Here is a 17,752-nt window from a genome sequence, read left to right on the forward strand (position 1 = left end):
CAAAATCCCCCCCGGCCCCTTTTGGGGACCCCAAATTCTCTGAAATTCCCCCAAAATTCCTCCAAATTCCCCCAAAAATCCCCTTAGGATCCACCCAGGCTCTTTTGGAAACCCCAAATTCCCTCAAAATCCCCCCAGGACCCCCCAAAATCCCCAAATTCCCCCCAAAATTCCCCCAAAAATCCCCCAAAATCCCCAAAATTCCCCCAAAAATCCCCCAAAATCCCCCCAAAATCCCCCCAAAATTCCCCCAAATCCCCCCCCTGGACCCTTTGGGGCTCCCCCAGCAATTCTTGCACCATTTTTTGGATTTTTTTGGGAATTTTTTTATTGGAATTCCGCAGGTTTTGGGGTGGGGGAGGGGCTCTCCCCCTCCTCCTCTTCCTCCTCGGCCTTTTCCAGGCTTTTTGCCCAATTTTCCGCATTTTTCCCCCAATTTTCTGCCATTTTTTCTCTTTTTTCCAGGTTTTTCCCCCATTTTTCCGGGGTTTCTTCCCATTTTTCCAGGGTTTTTTCCTGTTTTTCCGGGTTTTTTTCCCATTTTTCCGCCGTTTCTTCCCAACTTTCCAGGGTTTTTTCCTGATTTTCTGCGTTTTTTTCCCGATTTTGCCGTTTTTGGCCCCATTTTTGCTGCACCTCCCTCCGCAGCCGCTCCCGGAGCAGCCGCGCCGTCGGCTCCAGGCTGTGCTGGGGGGAAATTGGGGAAATTTGGGTGAAAAAATGGAAATTTTGGGAAAATATCGGGGATTTAGGGTGAGTTTTTGGGAAAAAATTGGAGAAATTTGGGTGAAAAATGGAGAATTTTGGGGGGAAATTTTGGAAAAATTTGGGGTGAATTTGGGCAAATATTTGGGGAAAATTTAGGGGGAATTTTGGGGGGAATTTTGGGAGATTTTGGGAATTTGGGGAAAATTTGGGATGAACTTGGGGGATTTTTAGGGGAATTTTTGGGGGATTTTTGGGGATATTTTTGGGATTTTTTGGGGGACTTTTTTTGGGATTTTTCTGGGAATTTTTGTGGATTTTTTTGGGGTTTTTTGGGGATGTTTTTTGTGGGATTTTTTGTGGATTTTTTGGGGGATTTTTTTGTGGGATTTTTTGTGGATTTTTTTTCTGGATTTTTTTAGGGATTTTTTGGGGAATTTTTTGGGATTTTTTGGGGGGATTTTTCTGGGGATTTTTTTGAGGATATTTTTGAGGGGATTTTTTGTGGAGTTTTTGGGGGGATTCTTTTGGGGATTCTTTCAGGGATTTTTTGTGGACTTTTTTGGGGCTGTTTTTGGGGGATTTTTTTGACAATATTTTTGGGGATATTTTTGTGGATTTTTTTGAGGATATTTTTGGGGATATTTTTGGGGCTGTTTTTGGAGATTTTTGTGGATTTTTCTGGGGATTTTTTTGGGGGATTTTTTTGTGGATTTTTTTGGGGACATTTTTATGGATTTTTTGGGGGATTTTTTTGGGATATTTTTGAGGCTATTTTTGAGGATATTTTTGTGGATTTTTGGGGGGATTTTTTTCTGGATTTTTTTGTGGATTTTTCTGGGGACTTTTTTGTGGATTTTTTGAGGATATTTTTGGGGCTGTTTTTGGAGATTTTTGTGGATTTTTCTGGGGATTTTTCTGGGGATTTTTTGTGGATTTTTCTGGGGATTTTTTTGTGGATTTTTTTATGGATTTTTTTGTGGATTTTTTGGGGGGATTTTTCTGGGGATTTTTTGTGGATTTTTTTGTGGATTTTTTTAAGGACATTTTAATGGATTTTTGGGGGATTTTTGGGGGGATTTTTTGTGTATTTTTTGTGGGGTTTTTTTGGGATTTTTTGGGGATATTTTTGTGGATTTTGGGGGGATTTTTTGAGGATATTTTTGAGGATATTTTTGTGGATTTTTCTGGGGATATTTTGTGGGATTTTTTGGGGGATTTTTTTGGGGATTTTTTTGTGGATTTTTTTGGGATATTTTTGTGGATTTTTGGGGGGATTTTTTTCTGGATTTTTTTGTGGATTTTTTGTGGATTTTTTTGGGATTTTTTGGGGGATTTTTTTGAAGCTATTTTTGGGCTATTTTTGGGGCTGTTTTTGGAGATTTTTGTGGATTTTTTTGTGGATTTTTCTGGGGATTTTTTTGTGGATTTTTTTATGGATTTTTTTATGGATTTTTTTATGGATTTTTTTGTGGCTATTTTTTGATGATATTTTTTGGGCTATTTTTGGGGGTCACCTGCAGCACGTGCAGCCCCCCCAGGCAAACCACGGCGAGCTCCTGCAGCCCATCCCCCGTCAGGTCCAGCGGCTCCAGCGCCAGCAGCGGGGACGGGAAACGGCGCGACCACAAGGGCCGGAATTGGCCAAAATCGCCCGAACTCGACCCAAAATATTTGTAACAGAGCAGCTCCTGTGGGGGGGGAAATGGGGGCAAAATCAGGGGGAAAATTGGGGGAAAAATGGGGAGAAAATGGAGGAGAAATGGGGGAAAATCGGGGGAATATTGGGGGGAAAGTGAGGGAAAATTGGGGGAAAATCAGGGGAATATTGGGGGGAAATTAGAAAAAAATGGGCAAAAATTGAGGAGGAATGGATTTAAAAAATGGGGAAAATGGGGGGAAATCAGGAAAAGTTGGGAGAAGAATGGGGGAAAAAAGGGGCTAAATTATCAGGGGAATATTGGAGAAAATTGGGGGAAAATCAGGGGAAAATCAGGGAATATTGTGGGAAAAATTTGGGGGGAAAATGGGGGAAAATTGGGAGAAATTCGGGGGAAAATTGGGGGCAAATCAGGAGAGATTCAGGGGGAAAATGGGAGAAAAAATGGGGGAAAGCTGGAGGGAAAGTTGGGGGAAAAATTGGGAGAAATTCAGGGAGAAAAATGGGGGAAAATCCGGAAAATATGGTGGAAAATTGGGGGAAAAATCAGGAGAGATTCAAGGGGGAAAACTGGAGGGAAAGTTGGGGGAAAATTGGGAGAAAAAGGGGAGAAAATTGGGGGAAAATTCAGAAAAAATGGGGGAAAATTGGGGGAAAGTGGGGGAAAATTGGGGGGAAAATCAGGAGAGATTCAGGGGGGAAAATGGGAGGAAAAATGGGAGAAAATGGGGGAAAATTGGGGAAAAATCAGGAGAGATTCAGGGGGGAAAAATGGGAGAAAAAATGGGGGAGAATCCAGAAAAAATGGGGGAAAGTCCAGGAAAATTGGGGGAAAATGGGGGAAAATCCGGAAAAAATGGGGGAAAATTGGGGGAAAATCAGGAGAGATTCAGGGGGGAAAATGGGAGAACAAATGGAGGAAAATCTGGAAAAAAAATGGGGGGAAGTCCGGGAAAATTGGGGGAAAATTGGGGAAAAATCAGGAGAGATTCAGGGGGGAAAACTGGAGGGAAAGTTGGGGAAGAATTGGGAGAGAAAGGGGAGAAAAATGGGGGAAAATCCGGAAAAAACGGGGAAAATTGGGGAAAAATCAGGAGAGATTGGGGGGGGGAAATGGGAGAAAAAATGGGGGAAAAATGGGAGAAAATCCGAAAAAAATGGGGGAAAATGGGGGAAAAATCAGGAGAGATTGGGGGGGGGAATGGGAGAAAAAATGGGGGAAAAATGGGGGAAAATTGGGGAAAAATCGGGAGAGATTGGGGGGGGGAATGGGAGAAAAAATGGGGGAAAAATGGGGGAAAATTGGGGAAAAATCAGGAGAGATTGGGGGGGGGAATGGGAGAAAAAATGGGGGAAAAATGGGAGAAAAATGGGGGAAAATCCGAAAAAAATGGGGGAAAATGGGGGAAAATTGGGGGAAAATCAGGAGAGATTCAGGGCGGAAAATGGGAGGAAACTGGAGGGAAAGTTGGGGGAAAAATCAGGAGAGATTCAGGGGGGAAAATGGGAGGAAAAATGGGAGAAAATGGGGGAAAATGGGGGAAAAATCAGGAGAGATTCAGGGGGGAAAATGGGAGAAAAAATGGGGGAGAATCCGGAAAATATGGTGGAAAATTGGGGGAAAAATCAGGAGAGATTCAGGGAGGAAAATGGGAGAAAAAATGGGAGAAAAATGTGAGAAAATGGGGGAAAATTGGGGAAAATCAGGAGAGATTCAGGGGGGAAAAATGGGAATAAAAATGGGGGAAAAATGGGAGAAAAAAAGGGAGAAAAAATGGGGGAAAATTGGGGGAAAATCAGGAGAGATTTGGGGGGAAAACTGGAGGGAAAGTTGGGGAAAAATTGGGAGAAAAATGGGAGAAAAATGGGGGAAAATCCGGGAAAAATGGGGGAAAATCTGGAAAAATTGGGGAAATTGGTGGGACCTCAGGGAAGGTTGGGCCTGTGGGGCCCTGGGGTCCCACCTGGCCGTAGGTGCCCAGCAGGACCTCGGCGGCGCCGTCGAAGTCGACGTCGGTGACTTTGGCACAAACGACGGCGTCGGAGCCGCGGCTGCCGGGCAGCGCCAGGGGCTCGGCCAGGCCCCGCCTCAGGAGCCTCCTGGGGACACAGAACAGCCCCAAAACATCCCCAAAAAGGTCCCAAAATGGCCCCAAAACGGCCCCAAAAAGGTCCCAAAAATTCCCCAAAAAGGTCCCAAAAATTCCCTAAAAGGGCCCCAAAAATTCCCCAAAACGGCCCCAAAAATTCCCCAAAAAGGTCCCAAAACGGCCCCAAAATGGCCCCAAAAATTCCCCAAAAAAGTCCCAAAAATTCCCTAAAAGGGCCCCAAAAAGGTCCCAAAAATTCCCTAAAAGGGCCCCAAAAATTCCCCAAAAAGGTCCCAAAAATTCCCCAAAACGGCCCCAAAAATTCCCCAAAAAGGTCCCAAAAATTCCCCAAAAAGGTCCCAAAAATTCCCTAAAAGGGCCCCAAAAATTCCCCAAAAAGGTCCCAAAAATTCCCCAAAAAGGCCCCAAAAATTCCCCAAAAAGGTCCCAAAAATTCCCTAAAAGGGCCCCAAAAATTCCCTAAAAGGGCCCCAAAAATTCCCTAAAAGGGCCCCAAAAATTCCCCAAAAAGGTCCCAAAACGGCCCCAAAAATTCCCCAAAAAGGTCCCAAAAATTCCCCAAAAAAGTTCCAAAAATTCCCCAAAATGGTCCCAAAAATTCCCCAAAAAGGTCCCAAAATTCCCCAAAAAGGTCCCAAAATGGCCTCAAAAATTCCCCAAAAGGGTCCCAAAAATTCCCCAAAACGGTCCCAAAAATTCCCCAAAAAGGTCCCAAAAATTCCCTAAAAGGGCCCCAAAAATTCCCCAAAAAGGTCCCAAAACGGCCCCAAAAATTCCCCAAAAAGGTCCCAAAAATTCCCCAAAAAGGCCCCAAAAATTCCCCAAAAAGGTCCCAAAAATTCCCTAAAAGGGCCCCAAAAATTCCCCAAAAAGGTCCCAAAAATTCCCTAAAAGGGTCCCAAAAATTCCCTAAAAGGGCCCCAAAAATTCCCTAAAAGGTTCCCAGAGCCGCCCTCAAAAAGCTCCAAAAAAACCCCCTCGAAATTCACCAAAAAAAGCCCCAAAAATCCACAAATCCCCCCTAAAAATTCCACAGAAATTCTGGCAAAGGTTCCCCAAAAGTCCCCCCAAAAAGTCCCTGGAAGTGGCCAAAATGTTCCCAAAATTTCTGCCCCAAAGGGCGTCAGAAATTCGTAAAGAAATTCACCCGAAATTCCCCAAAATGTTCCACGAAATTCTACTAAAAGTTCCCCAAAAAATCCACCCCAAATTCCCCTAAAATATTCCCAGAAAAGTCTCCCCAAAAATCCCCAAAATGTTCCACAAAATTCTCCTAAAAGTTCCCCAAAAAATCCACCCCAAATTCCCCAAAATTCCCCTAAAATATTCCCAGAAAAGTCTCCCCAAAAATCCCAAAAAAAATCCCAAAAAAATCCCAAAAAAATCCCAAATCCCCGCGGCTGCTGGGCGGCTTCAGGAACCTCCTGGGGGGACAAAACAGCCCAAAATATTCCTAAATATTCCCCCCAAAAATTCCCAAAAAATCCCCCAAAAAATGAAAAAAAATTTTCCATAAAATTCGCCAAAATTTGAAAAAAAAATCCCCAAAAATTCCCAAAGAAATTCCCCAAAATTCTCCCCAAAAATTCCCAAAGAAATTCCCCAAAATTCCCAAATTATCCAAAAAAATCCCCCCCAAAATTTCAAAAAAAAAATCCAAAAAAATTCCCCAAAATTTCCCAAATATTCCCCAAACATTCCCCCCAAATATTCCCTAAAATTCTCAGAAAATTCTTTCCAATTCTCCCCAAAAATTCCCAAAAACTTCCCAAAATTCCCTCCCAAAACTCCCTACAAATTCTCAAAAAAAATGTCCCGGACTGGGAATTTTGGGAATTTTTGGAATTTGTTTGAATTTTTTGGAATTTTTCGAGGGAATTTTGGGATTTTTTGGGGGATTTTTTTTTTTTGGAATTTGTTTGAATTTTTTGGAATTTTTCGAGGGAATTTTGGGATTTTTTGGGGGGTTTTTTTTTGGAATTTGTTTGAATTTTTTGGAATTTTTCGAGGGAATTTTGGGATTTTTTGGTTTTTTTTTTTTTGAATTTTGGGGGGAATTTTTAGGGCATTTTTTTGGGATTTTTTGGGGGATTTTCTTGGGAATTCTGTTGGAATTTTGGGAATTTGGTGCACCCTGGGCTCACCTATAAACCACAGCAGACTCCAGGGTGCTGCTCACCAGGAGGCTCCAGGAATCCTCGGGATCCTCTGCAAGAAATTTGGGAAAATGGGACAAAAAAGGGCAATTTTGGCAATTTGGGCTTTCCCCATTTTCCCCCAATTTTCCTGGTTTTTTTTTTCCCTTTTTTTTACCCATTTTCCCCTGGTTTTATCCCATTCTTTGCCCCATTTCCTGAGGTTTTTTTTTTCCAATTTTTTCCTGTTTTCCCCCCCATTTTTTCCCATTTACCCCCAATTTTTCCCTTTTTTTTTTCTGACATTTTCCCCAGTTTTTCCCCATTTCCCAACATTTTCCCCTCTTTTTTTCCTATTTTCCCCATTATTTCTCCCCATTTCCCCTCCTTTTTTTTCCCATTTTCCCCAATCTTTTTCCCATTTTCCCCCATTTTTTCCCATTTTCCCCCATTTTTTTCCCATTTTCCCCCATTTTTTCCCATTTTCCCTGGATAGATCCCAGTTGGATCCAGCCCCAAAATCCCAGTTTTTCACCCCATTTTCCCCACTTCCCCTGGGTCCTTCCAGCCCCAAAGTCCCCATTTTTCCCCCCCATTTTCCCCCTGGTTTTTCCCTTTTTTTCCCATTTTTCCCTCATTTTTTCCCATTTTCTCCCTGGTTTTTCCCATTTTTTCCCATTTTCTCCCTGGTTTTTCCCATTTTTTCCCATTTTCTCCCTGTTTTTCCCATTTTTTCCCATTTTCTCCCTGTTTTTTTCCATTTTTTCCCATTTTCTCTCTGTTTTTTTCCCATTTTTTCCCATTTTCTCCCTGTTTTTCCCCATTTTTTCCCATTTTTCCCCATTTTTTCCCCATTTTCCCCTCTCACCGTGTTCCTCCGTGGGCAGCTGGAAGAGCAGCACGGCTGAGATGGGCCCGTCCTGCTGGGAGCTCCAGGTCTGCAAAATAACTGCGGGAAAATGGGGTGAAAAACGGGGATTTTGGGAAAAAATGGGGGGAAAATGGGGGGGAAAATGGGGGTGAAAAACGGGGATTTTGGGACTGGAGATACACAGGAAAAATGGGGAAAAATAGGGGGAAAATGGGGTGAAAAAAGGGGATTTGGGGGCTGGAGATACACGGAAAAAATGGGGTGAAAAATGGGGATATTGGGGAAAAAATGGGGGGGAAATGGGGGGTGAAAACTGGGGATTTTGGGGATTTCGGAAACTCAGAATTTTCGGGATTTTGGGAATGCAGAATTTTGTGATTTTTGTGAATTTGGGATTTCTCAGCCCCGCGTGCCCTCGTCCACGAGACTTTGGGAATTTCAGGATTTCGGGAATTCGGGGTTTTGGGAATTTCAGGACTTCGGGAATTGAGGATTTTGGGAATTTCAGGATTTGGGGAATTCAGGATTTCAGGAATTCGGGGTTTTGGGAATTTGGGAATTTGGGATTTCAGGGATTTTGGGATCTCCCACCCCGTGTCCCCTCGTCCACGCGATTTCGGGAATTCAGGATTTGGGGAATTCAGGATTTCAGGAATTCGGGGTTTTGGGAATTTGGGGTTTTGGGAATTTGGGAATTCAGATTTTTGGTAATTTGGGATTTCAGGGATTTCAGGATCTCCCACCACGCGTCCCCTCGTCCATGCGATTTTGGGAATTTCAGGATTTCAGGAATTTCAGGATTTGGGGAATTCAGGATTTCAGGAATTCGGGGTTTTGGGAATTTCGGGGTTTTGGGAATTTGGGAATTCAGAGTTTTGGGATTTCGGGATTTTGGGATTTCAGGGATTTTGGGATCCCCCACCCCGCGTCCCCTCGTCCACGCGATTTCAGAAATTCAGGATTTTGGGAATTTCAGAGTTTTGGGAATTCAGGATTTGGGGAATTTCAGGGTTTTGGGAATTTGGGAATTCAGATTTTTGGGATTTTGGGAATTTGGAATTTGGGATCCCCCACCCCGTGTCCCCTCGTCCACGCGCGCCGCCCGCACGAAGCCGCTCTGGCAGCCCAGGGCCGAGAGGCGATGGCCGGAACCGGGCAGGGAGCGAACGTCCAACCACAGCACCCTGGAAACGGGGAGAAAAATGGGAAAAACGGGAAAAATACAGAGAAATACGGGGGGAAATGATGGGGGAAATAATGGGGAAAATATGCGAAAAATAATGGGGAAAAATAATGGGGAAACAGGGAGCAAACGTCCAACCACAGCACCCTGGAAACGGGGAGAAAAATGGGAAAAATGGGGAAAATACAGAGAAAAATGGGGGGAAATAATGGGGAAATAATGGGGGAAATAATGGGAAAAATGATGGGAAAAAATGGGAAAAATATGGGAAAGATAATGGGAAAAATAATGGGAAAATATGGGAAAAAGAATGGGAAAAAGAATGGGAAAATAATGGGAAAATAATGGGAAAAATAATGGGGAAAAATGGGAAAAATAATGGGGAAAAATAATGGGAAAACAGGGAGTGGACATACAACCACAGGACTCTGAAAAATGGGGAGAAAAATGGGAAAAAATACAGGAAAAATGGGGAAAAAAGAGAAAAATGGGGAAAAACCTGAAAAAATGGGGAAAAAAAAAACCACAAAAAAAAACCCCAGAAAAAATGGGGAAAAAATGGAAAAAAACCCAGAGAAAAATGGGAAAAAACCCAGGAAAAATAATGGGGAAATGGGAAAAATAATGGGAAAAAAAGGGGAAAAAATAAAATGAGACAGAGAAAATCAGGGAAAACTCAGGGAAAAATCAGGGGGGAAAAGTTGGGAAATATCAGGGAAAAATGGGGAGAAAATACAGAAAATCTGGGGGAAAATGGGGCAAAATCAGGAAAATTCAGGGAAAAATCAGGGAAAATTGGGAAAACCGAGGAAATTGAGGAAAAAATGGGGGAAATGAAGGAAATTCAGGGAAAATTGAGGAAAAAGAGGAAAAATTGGAGGCTCACGTGCTGGGCAGGTCCTGGAGCTCGGGGAAGAGCAGCTGGATCGGCTGCTCCTCAAACTGGTGAGAGCCGGGGTTCTGAAATGGGGGAAAAATGGGAAAAATGGGAAAAAATGGGGGAAAAGGGCGAAAATGGGGGAAAAGGGGGAAAATGGGAAAAAATGGGGAAAAAAGGGGGAAAATTTGGGGGATTTTGGGCCATTTTTGAGGGATTTTAGGGGATTTTTCGGGGAAATTTGGGGGATTTTTTTGGATTTTAATGGGATCTTTAATGGGGATTTTTGGGGAGATTTTTGGGGATTTTTATGAGGATTTTGGGGTGATTTTTATGGAGATTTTTTTGGGGAATTTGGAGGGATTTTTCAGGATTTTAACAACAGGGATTTTGGGGGAAAATGGGGTTTTTTTGACATTTTTGGCGGATTTTTGGGGGGGATTTTTGGGGGATTTTGATGGGGAATTTGGGGGAATTTTTAGGGTATTTTTGGTGTATTTTTAAGGTGGTTTTGGGGCATATTTTCGGGTATGTTTTGAGGCATTTTTGGGGTGTTTTTAGCTTTTTTTTTGTTGTATTTTGGGGGTATTTTTGGGGTACATTTCGGGCTATTTTTAAGGTGTTTTGGGGCTATTTTTGGGGGGATTTTGGGCCATTTTTGGGGTGCCTCACCTCTCTGTACAGGTTGTTTTTATGGGATATTTTAGGTGATTTTTGGGGATATTTCAGAGTATTTGGGGATATTTTCAGGGTGGTTTTGGGGCTATTTTTGGGGGTATTTTGGGCCATTTTTGGGGTGCCTCACCTCTCTGTACAGGTTGTTTTTATGGGATATTTTGGGCAGTTTTTGGGGATATTCCAGGGAATTTTTGGGGTGTATTTTGGGGATATTTTCGGGGTGGTTTTGGGCTATTTTGGGGCTATTTTTAGGGTGTATTTTGGGCCATTTTTGGGGTGTCTCACCTCTCTGTACAGGTGGATGGCTGTGTGGATTTTGGGGTTTTTTGAGTATTTTTTGGGACATATTTCAGGGTATTTTTGGGAGTATTATGGAGTAATTTTGGGTAATTTTTGGGTATAATTCAGGGTATTTTTGGGGTATATTTTGGGCTATTTTCAGGATATTTTTGGGGCATTTTCAGGATATTTTTTGGGGTATTTTAGGCCATTTTTGGGGTGCCTCACCTCTCGGTACAGGTTGTTTTTATGGGATATTTTTGGGGTGTATTTTGGGGATATTTCAGAGTACTTTGGGGATATTTTCGGGGTGGTTTTGGGCTATTTTGGGGCTATTTTTAGGGTGTATTTTAGGCCATTTTTGGGGCTCCTCACCTCTCGGTACATGTGGATTGCAGGGTCATTCCCACTGAGCAGGAACACGGTCTCCAGGTGCTCCCCCACCCTGACCCTGCGGGTTTGGGGCCCTTTCAGGCAATTCCAGCATTTTTTAGGATTTTTTTTTTTGAATTTTAGGATTTTTTGGGGTTTTTTTTGGGGGGTTTTTGGCACTCACTGGGCGTGGCACAGCTGGAAGGGGGTGAAGCGAAGCTCCAGGTTCAGGCAACTCTCTGGGGAGGGGCAGGGACATTTTGGGGGGTCCCAAACCCATTTCTGGGGTCCCAAATCCATTTATGGGGTCCCTGATCCCATTTGGGGATCCCAGTCCCAATTTGGGGGATCCCAAACCCCTTTTGGGGAGTCCCATCCCCAGTTTTGGCTCCCCAGTCCCTTTCTTGGGTTCTCATCCCCATTTTGGGTTCCCAATTCCATTTTCGGGGTCCCATCCCCATTTTTGAGCTCCCAAATCCCATTTTTGGGGTTTCCATCCCCATTTTCGGGATCCCATCCCCATTTTTGGGGTTCCATCCCCATTTTTGGGGTCCCATCCCCATTTTCGGGGTCCCATTCCCATTTTTGGGTTCCCATCCCCATTTTCGGGGTTCCCATTCCCATTTTAGGGTCCCCATCCCCATTTTCGGGGTCACTGATCCCATTTTCAGGGTCCCATTCCCATTTTCGGGGTCACTGATCCCAATTTTTGGGTCCCCATCCCCATTTTTGGGTTCCCATCCCCATTTTTGGGGGTCCCATCCCCATTTCCGGGCTCCCATCCCAATTTTGGGTTCCCATCCCCATTTTTGGGGTCCCATCCCCATTTCCGGGGTCTCTCACGGGCCACCGAGTCCAGGTCGAACTCGCAGCCGGGCTCGTAGTCGCAGTAAATGTTGAGGAAGGGGCTGGGTTTGTCCCCCGAGTCCTGGGGGACCCCAAAAATCACCTCAGACCCCCCAAAATGGCCTGAGACTCCCCCAAAAACCCCCGGACCCCTCAGAAATCTGAGACCCCCAAAAATGGCCTGAGAACCCCAAAAAACAACCCCAGAACCCCCCAAAAACAACCCCAGAATCCCCCTAAAAACAACCCCAGAACCCCCAAAAAACAACCCCAAAACCCCCCAAAAAACAACCCCAGAACCCCAAAAAAAAACCTCAGAACCCCCCAAAAATGGCCTGAGAACCCCCAAAAAACAACCCCAAAACCCCCCAAAAAACAACCCCAGAATCCCCAAAAAAACAACCCCAGAACCCCCCAAAAACAACCCCAGAGCCCCCAAAAACAACCCCAGAACCCCCCAAAAACATCCTCAGAACCCCAAAAAAACAACCCCAAAACCCCCCAAAAAAAGAACCCCAGAACCCCCCAAAAAACCCCCTCAGAAACCCCCAAAAAACAACCCCAGAACCTCCCAAAAAACAACCCCAGAACCCCCCAAAAACAACCCCAGAACCCCCAAAAAACATCCTCAGAACCCCCAGAAATGGCCTGACACCCCCCCCCCAAAAATGACCTGGGAACCCCCAGAACAACCCCAGAATCCTGAGAGCCCCCAAAAACCTCTCGGACCCCCCCAAATCCCATCTGAGACCCCCAAATCCCCCCCAGACACCCCCAAATCCCCTCAGAGCCACTCCAGGACCCCCCAAACCCCACTGGGATCCCCCAGAACCCCTCAAATCCCCCCCAAAATCCCATCTGAGATCCCCAGATGCCCTCTCAGACCCCTCAAATTCCCCTCAGAGCCCCTCCTGGAGCCCCCAAATCCCCCCCAAATCCCCTCAGAGCCACTCCAGGCCCCCCCAAATCCCATCAGGGATCCCCCAGGACCCCCCAAATCCCCCCCAAATCCCCTCAGAGCCACTCCAGGCCCCCCCAAATCCCATCTGGGACCCCCCAAATCCCCCCCAAATCCCCCCCAGGACCCCCGGTGCCCTCCCTACCTTGATGAAGGTGATCCCCACCACGAGGCCGCGCTGGGGCGGGGATTTGGGGAAGGAATCGATGGAAACGATCTCGGCGTCCACTGCAGGGCAGGGGCAGAAAAATCCACTGGGGACCCCAAAAATATCCCCCCAAAGGCCTTGAAAATATCCCCAAAAAATCCCCCACAAAAAAAAACCCAAAAAAAACCAAAAAAAACCAAAAAATCCCCCCCAAAAAATAAAAAACAACCCCAAAAAATGCCCCCAAAACTGCTCAAACACCCACCAAAAACTCCCCCAAAATATCCCCCACCCCCCCCAAGAAACTCCTAAACACCCTCAAAAATTTCCCAAAATATCCCCCAAAATCCCCCCCAAAAAATCCCTCAAAAATCCTTAGAAATCATTTTTAAAATGCCCCCAAAAATTCCCAAAAGAATCCTAAAAATTCCTCTAAAAACCCCCCAAAAATCCCCAAAAGTTCCCAACAATTTCCCCATTTCCTGTGTCCTGTTATCCCCACTATTATTCCCGTTGCTATCCCGTTGTTCTCCCATTGTTATCCCCATTGTTATCTCCATTATCCCCGTTGTTATTCCCGTTATTCTTGTAGTTATTCCTGTTCTTATCCCCGTTGTTATCCCTGTTATTATCCCTGTTATCCCCTTGTTATCTCTGTTGTTATTCCCACCGTTATTCCCGCTGTTATTCCCACTGTTATCCCGTTGTTATCCCTGCTATTATTCCCGTTGTTCTCCCCGTTGTTATTCCCGTTATCCCCATCGTTATCCCGTTGTTATTCCCATTGTTATCCCGTTGTTACCCCTGTTATTCCCACTGTTATTCCCGGTGTTATCCCTGTTGTTATCCCTGTTATCATTCCCGTTATTCCCACCGTTATCCCCGTTGTTATTCCCGCTGTTATCCTGTTGTTGTTATCCCGTTGTTGTTGTTGTTTTCCGTGCTGTTATCCCATTGCTATCCCGTTGTTATTCCCATTGTTATTCCTGCTGTTATCCCATTGTTGTTATCCCGTTGCTGTTCCCGTTGTTATCCCCGTTGTTGTTGTTGTTATTCCCATTGTTGTTCCCATTTTCCCCGCCGTTATTCCCATTGTTATCCCCATTGTTATCCTGTTGCTATCCCATTGTTGCTATCCCCGTTGTTATTCCCATTGTTGTCCCGTTGTTATTCCCATTATTTTCCCATTGTTATCCCCGTTGTTGTTATTCCCATTGTTGTTATTCCATTGTTGTTATCCCCGTTGTTATTCCCGTTATCCCGTGCCGGGTATGTGGGTGAACTGCAGCTGTTCCCGTTATTCCCATTGTTGTTATCCCATTGTTATTCCCATTGTTGTTATTCCAGTTATCCCATACCGGGTATGCAGGTGAACTGCAGCTGTTCCCATTATTCCCATTGTTGTTATCCCATTGTTATCCCATTGTTGTTATTCCCATTGTTGTTATTCCCGTTGTTATTCCCATTGTTGTTATCCCCCGTACCGGGTATGTAGGTAAACTGCAGCTGTTCCCATTATTCCCATTGTTGTTATTCCCATTGTTGTTATCCCCCGTACCGGGTATGTAGGTGAACTGCAGCTGTTCCCGTTATCCCATTGTTGTTATTCCCATTGTTGTTATCCCATTGTTGTTATTCCCGTTATCCCATACCGGGTATGTAGGTGAACTGCAGCTGTTCCCGTTATCCCATTGTTGTTATTCCCATTGTTGTTATCCCCCATACCGGGTATGTAGGTGAACTGCAGCTGTTCCCGTTATCCCCGTTGTTCCCGTTATCCCATTGTTGTTATCCCATTGTTATTCCCATTGTTGTTATTCCCGTTATCCCGTTATCCCGTACCGGGTATGTAGGTGAACTGCAGCTGTTCCCATTATTCCCATTGTTGTTATCCCATTGTTATTCCCATTGTTGTTATCCCATTGTTATTCCCGTTGTTTATTCCTGTTATCCCATACCGGGTATGTAGGTGAACTGCAGCTGTTCCCGTTATCCCATTGTTGTTATCCCCGTTGTTCCCGTTATCCCATTGTTGTTATTCCCATTGTTATTCCCATTGTTGTTATTCCCATTGTTATTCCCATTGTTATTCCCATTGTTGTTATCCCCCGTACCGGGTATGTAGGTGAACTGCAGTTGTTCCCGTTATCCCATTGTTGTTATTCCCATTGTTATTCCCATTGTTGTTATTCCCGTTGTTTATTCCCGTTATCCCATACCGGGTATGTAGGTGAACTGCAGCTGTTCCCGTTATCCCATTGTTGTTATCCCATTGTTGTTATTCCCATTGTTGTTATCCCATTGTTATTCCCGTTGTTTATTCCCGTTATCCCATACCGGGTATGTAGGTGAACTGCAGCTCCCGGGCCAGGGGCCGCAGGCGCGGCCGCAGCTGCCGGTACCGGAACAGCAAAACCTTTCCCTTGAGAGCCGCCGCCAACAGCGCACCGGGACCCGGGACGGCAACGGGAACGGGACCGGGACCGGGACACGAACTGGGACAGGAACCGGGAATGGCACCGGGACCCGGGACAGCAACGGGAACGGGGCCGGGAACGGGACTGGGACAGGAACTGGGAACGGGACGGGGACAGGAACCGGGACAGGAACCGGGAACAGGACTGGGACAGGGACCGGGACACGAACCGGGACAGGAACCGGGACAGGAACTGGGACAGGAACCGGGACCCGGGACGGCAACGGGAACGGGACCGGGAACGGGACTGGGACAGGAACCGGGAACGGGACGGGGACAGGAACCGGGACAGGAACCGGGAACAGGACCGGGACACGAACCGGGACAGGAACCGGGACCCGGGACAGAACCAGGACAGGAACCGGGAACAGAACCGGGAACGGGACCAGGAATGGAACCAGGAATGGGAACAGAACCGGGAACGGGAACAGAACTGGGACAGGAACCGGGAACAGAACCAGGAATGGGACTGGGAACGGGAACAGAACTGGGAACGGGAACCGGGTCAGGATCAGAACCAGAACCATGGCCCAAAACGGGACTGGAACTGGGAACGGAACCGGGAACGGAACTGGAAACAGAACCGGGACAGGAACCAGGAACGGAACCGGGAATGGAACTGGGAATGGAACCGGGAACGGAACCGGGAATGGAACTGGGAATGGAACCGGGAATGGAACCGGGAATGGAACTGGGAATGGAAACAGAACCAGAACCGGGGCATTGAACTGAGTCAGGATCAGAACCGGGACCAGGAATGGAACCAGGAACAGAACTGGGACAGGAACCGGGACCAGGAACTGGGTGAGGATCAGAACCGGGACCAGAACCGGGAATGGGACCAGAACCAGGAGAGGAACCGGGACTGGGACCAGAACCAGGACAGGAACCGGGACAGGAACCAGGACTGGGAACAGAACCGGGACCAGGAGCAGAACTGGGGCCAGAACCAGGACAGGAACCGGGACAGGGACTGGGACATGGAACTGGGGCAGGATCTGAACTGGAACCGGGACCAGAACCGGCACCAAAAGCAGCCCCGGGCCCCCGGCCCGGGTCAGGAGCGGTGCCGGTACTGGAACCAGGCCAGGCCCGGGCGGGAACGGCCCCGGGCAGCGCGGCCAGGCCGTAGACGTTGCTCTGGGAGCCGAGGCGGCTGAAACTGTCCTCGACCAACGGGCACCGGGACCAGAGAGACATCACGGAACCGGGACAGGACCGGGACCGGGACAGAACCGGGACCTGCGGAGAAACGGGAGGGATTGAAATAACGGGAGAGAACCGGGAGAGAGCTGGGGTTGAAGCAGGACCAGGCCGGGAGAGAACCGGGACCAGAACGGAACCGGAACCGGGACCGGGACAGAACCGAGACAGGAACGGGACAGAACCGAGACAGGAACGGGACCGAACCGAGACAGGAACGGGACCGAACCGAGACCAGGACTGAACCGGGAGAGAAACGGGACTGGGAGGGAACCAGGAGAGAACCGGGACAGAACCGGGACCTGACGAAAAACGGGACAGAGACGGAACCGGGACAGAACCAGGACCGAACCGGGACCGCTGGGACTGGGAGAGAACCGGGACCGGGAGCGAACCGGGCCAGGCAACGCCGCGGGCAACCCCAGCGTGAGCGAACCGAGCCAGAGCCGGGAGCGGACCGGGAGCGAAGCGGGAGGAACCGGAGCAGAAACGGGAACGAACCGGAGCAGAAACGGGAACGAACCGAGGCAGAGCGAGAGGAACCGAGAGCGAACCGGGCCGGGCAGCGCCGGGGGCAGCCCCACCGGCAGCGCCGCGCCGGGGCCTTGCGGGGAGCGCGGCGCGCGGCGATGACGTCAACAAGCGGCGACGGGAGGGGTTTGGCGGCGCGGGCGGGGGTTGAGTGACAGCTCCGCCTCTTGTGGGCGTGGTCAAAGCGCCATATAAGGTAATGGAGCGCTTAGAGGGCGCGGTTTGTGCGGGGGCGTGGCCTAAAGGGGGGGGGAAAGGGAATTTTGGGGTCAGAAATGGAATTTTGAGGTCAAGGGGGAAATTTTGGGGAATTCCGGGGGAAATGAAGCAGCCCCTCCCCGCTTGTCCCCAGTTAAAAAAGACCCGCCCAAAATGAGGCCACGCCCCCCAACCAGGGAACGCCCCCCCAAACCAGGCCACACCCCCATAATTAGTGAAGGGTTAAAAAAATGAGGCCACGCCCCCGAATAGAGGCCACGCCTCAAAAAACAGGGAACGCCCCCAAAATGAGGCCACGGCTCCAAAAGGAGGGAACGCCTCCCAGAAAAGAGGCCACGCCCCTCAAACACAGAGACTGATCCCTAAAATGAGGCCACGCCCCCTAAAATCCAGGGAATGTTCATAAAAACCCGAGGCCACACCCCCAAAATTAAGCCACGCCCTCAAAATGTAGCACCACCCCCCAAAATCCAGGCCACGCCCCCAAAGATGAACACCAC

General features: G+C 47.4%; 1 protein-coding gene across 1 annotated transcript; it reads right to left on the reverse strand.

Annotated features, from left to right (window-relative positions):
• Positions 1-301: 301 nt before the first annotated feature.
• On the reverse strand, positions 302-17,566 carry KPTN (kaptin, actin binding protein). The gene is made up of 13 exons (XM_071418839.1): positions 17,004-17,566; positions 15,161-16,541; positions 12,821-12,903; positions 11,715-11,799; positions 11,056-11,110; positions 10,875-10,950; positions 9,552-9,625; positions 8,557-8,666; positions 7,480-7,560; positions 6,621-6,684; positions 4,330-4,465; positions 2,223-2,396; positions 302-687 (listed from the first exon to the last, which is right to left on the reverse strand). Exons 2-13 carry the CDS (start codon positions 16,497-16,499, stop codon positions 328-330), a joined length of 2,637 nt encoding a protein of 878 aa, XP_071274940.1. The 5' UTR covers positions 16,500-16,541; positions 17,004-17,566; the 3' UTR covers positions 302-327.
• Between the last annotated feature and the right edge of the window lie 186 nt (positions 17,567-17,752).

Source organism: Agelaius tricolor, unplaced genomic scaffold, assembly GCF_023055355.1.
Source record: "Agelaius tricolor isolate 1412-34295 unplaced genomic scaffold, bAgeTri1.0.p SCAF_90, whole genome shotgun sequence".
NCBI lineage: Eukaryota > Metazoa > Chordata > Aves > Passeriformes > Icteridae > Agelaius > Agelaius tricolor.

Bases quoted from the DNA above. Each gene is read 5' to 3' on its own strand.
- KPTN (XM_071418839.1), bottom strand. From the start codon at position 16,499: ATGTCTCTCTGGTCCCGGTGCCCGTTGGTCGAGGACAGTTTCAGCCGC. The intron at 10,951-11,055 runs GTGAGTGCCAAA...CCAAACCCGCAG, and splicing joins TTCCAGCTGTGCCACGCCCA to GGTCAGGGTGGGGGAGCACC. The intron at 9,626-10,874 runs GTGAGGAGCCCC...CCCCCATTTCAG, and splicing joins CAATCCACATGTACCGAGAG to AACCCCGGCTCTCACCAGTT.